General features: G+C 54.2%; 1 protein-coding gene across 1 annotated transcript; it reads left to right on the forward strand.

The window, feature by feature from the left end:
• Positions 1-295: 295 nt before the first annotated feature.
• GREM1 (gremlin 1, DAN family BMP antagonist) lies at positions 296-850 on the forward strand (the record flags this gene model as incomplete). The annotated part of the gene is made up of 1 exon (XM_081102436.1): positions 296-850. One exon carries the CDS (start codon positions 296-298, stop codon positions 848-850), a length of 555 nt encoding a protein of 184 aa, XP_080958562.1.
• Positions 851-1,612: the final 762 nt, after the last annotated feature.

The raw sequence follows: 1,612 nt of genomic DNA on the forward strand, positions 1-1,612 counted from the left end.
GTGAGAAAAACACATGGGTTGGTTGCCTCCTGCAGGAGCCCTGACCAGGGCCTGGGCCAGGGAGGAGGAGCCTGCAACGGAGATATGTGCCCTTCACTGGAATTGAACCTGGGACCCTTTGGTCCGCAGGCCGGTGCTCTATCCACTGAGCCAAACTGGCTAGGGCCAGGGCCACTTTTTGTATCTGCGGTCCGTCACTGACCAAACTGTTATTATGCAGCACATGGCAATATTAACATTTTAATGAACTTCCCTGTTTTTCATGTCTTCCCTCTCTGTGCTTCCTTCCTTTAGCATGAGCCGCACCGCCTACACTGTGGGAGCCCTGCTTCTCCTCTTGGGGACCCTGCTGCCAGCTGCTGAAGGGAAAAAGAATGGGTCCCAAGGTGCCATCCCCCCACCAGACAAGGCCCAGCACAATGACTCAGAGCAAACTCAGTCTCCCCAGCAGCCTGGCTCCAGGAACCGGGGGCGGGGCCAAGGGCGAGGCACGGCCATGCCAGGGGAGGAGGTGCTGGAGTCCAGCCAGGAGGCCCTACATGTGACCGAGCGCAAATACCTGAAGCGAGACTGGTGCAAAACCCAGCCGCTCAAGCAGACCATCCATGAGGAGGGCTGCAACAGCCGCACCATCATCAACCGCTTCTGCTACGGCCAGTGCAACTCCTTCTACATCCCTAGGCACATCCGAAAGGAGGAAGGCTCCTTCCAGTCCTGCTCCTTCTGCAAGCCCAAGAAATTCACCACCATGATGGTCACACTCAACTGTCCTGAACTACAGCCTCCCACCAAGAAGAAGAGGGTGACGCGTGTGAAGCAGTGCCGTTGCATCTCCATCGATTTGGATTAAGCCGGGACACCCTGACTGCCCTAGGGATGCAGCCCCAGGCAGTCCCAGAGCCAGACCTAAAACAACCTGATTTGAACTTGGCTTAAATCTAGAGACAAGAAGAACCACCAGCTGCCTCCTGACGGGCACCTGCTAGTATGTAGTTTGCAAACATGCGTGTGCATGGGTGGCTGTGGCTGTCTGCAGACACCAGAGGAAACATAGTCTTTGCTGGAGGGCACTTCATATCATCTAAATGAATCTGCTTCCACAGGGGATGGCCCAGAAAGCCCACACCACCCCAGGCATTTTCAAAGGTGCAGGTCTGAGCTCCGGTTATGCCTTTGTCTTCCATGTGCCCTCCTAGGGACTCTCCCTTTAGAATGAATGTTGATGGAAGAGGCCACTCTGAGGGCAGGAGACCTGTGTTAGTGCTGTACTAGACTTGGAAGGGGTATTTCAACCTGTGCTTGCTTCCTGCCTTCTTCCTCCCTTCCATAGTCAACCCCTTTGTAGGATCTCAGTGACTATTTCAATCTAATCTCCTGTTTGCCAAGGGTTCCAAACTAACTCACTGGACCATGGATGTAAATGTTTCCCATCTTTGGAAGACCCTTCAGACTCTAGGGGAGCTGGTGTGGACAAGGGCAAGGAGGACGGAGGAATGAGAGAAGGGAGGGGTTGATCTTAAGGACCACTTGGGCCCAGCAAAATTCATTAGGGAGATGTGCAGGGTCTTGGAAGGCCAGCCCCAAAGCACAGTGAGACCCATGTGTTAGCAAG

This window comes from Myotis nattereri (assembly GCF_964212035.1).
Source record: "Myotis nattereri genome assembly, chromosome: 1".
NCBI classification, from domain to species: domain Eukaryota; kingdom Metazoa; phylum Chordata; class Mammalia; order Chiroptera; family Vespertilionidae; genus Myotis; species Myotis nattereri.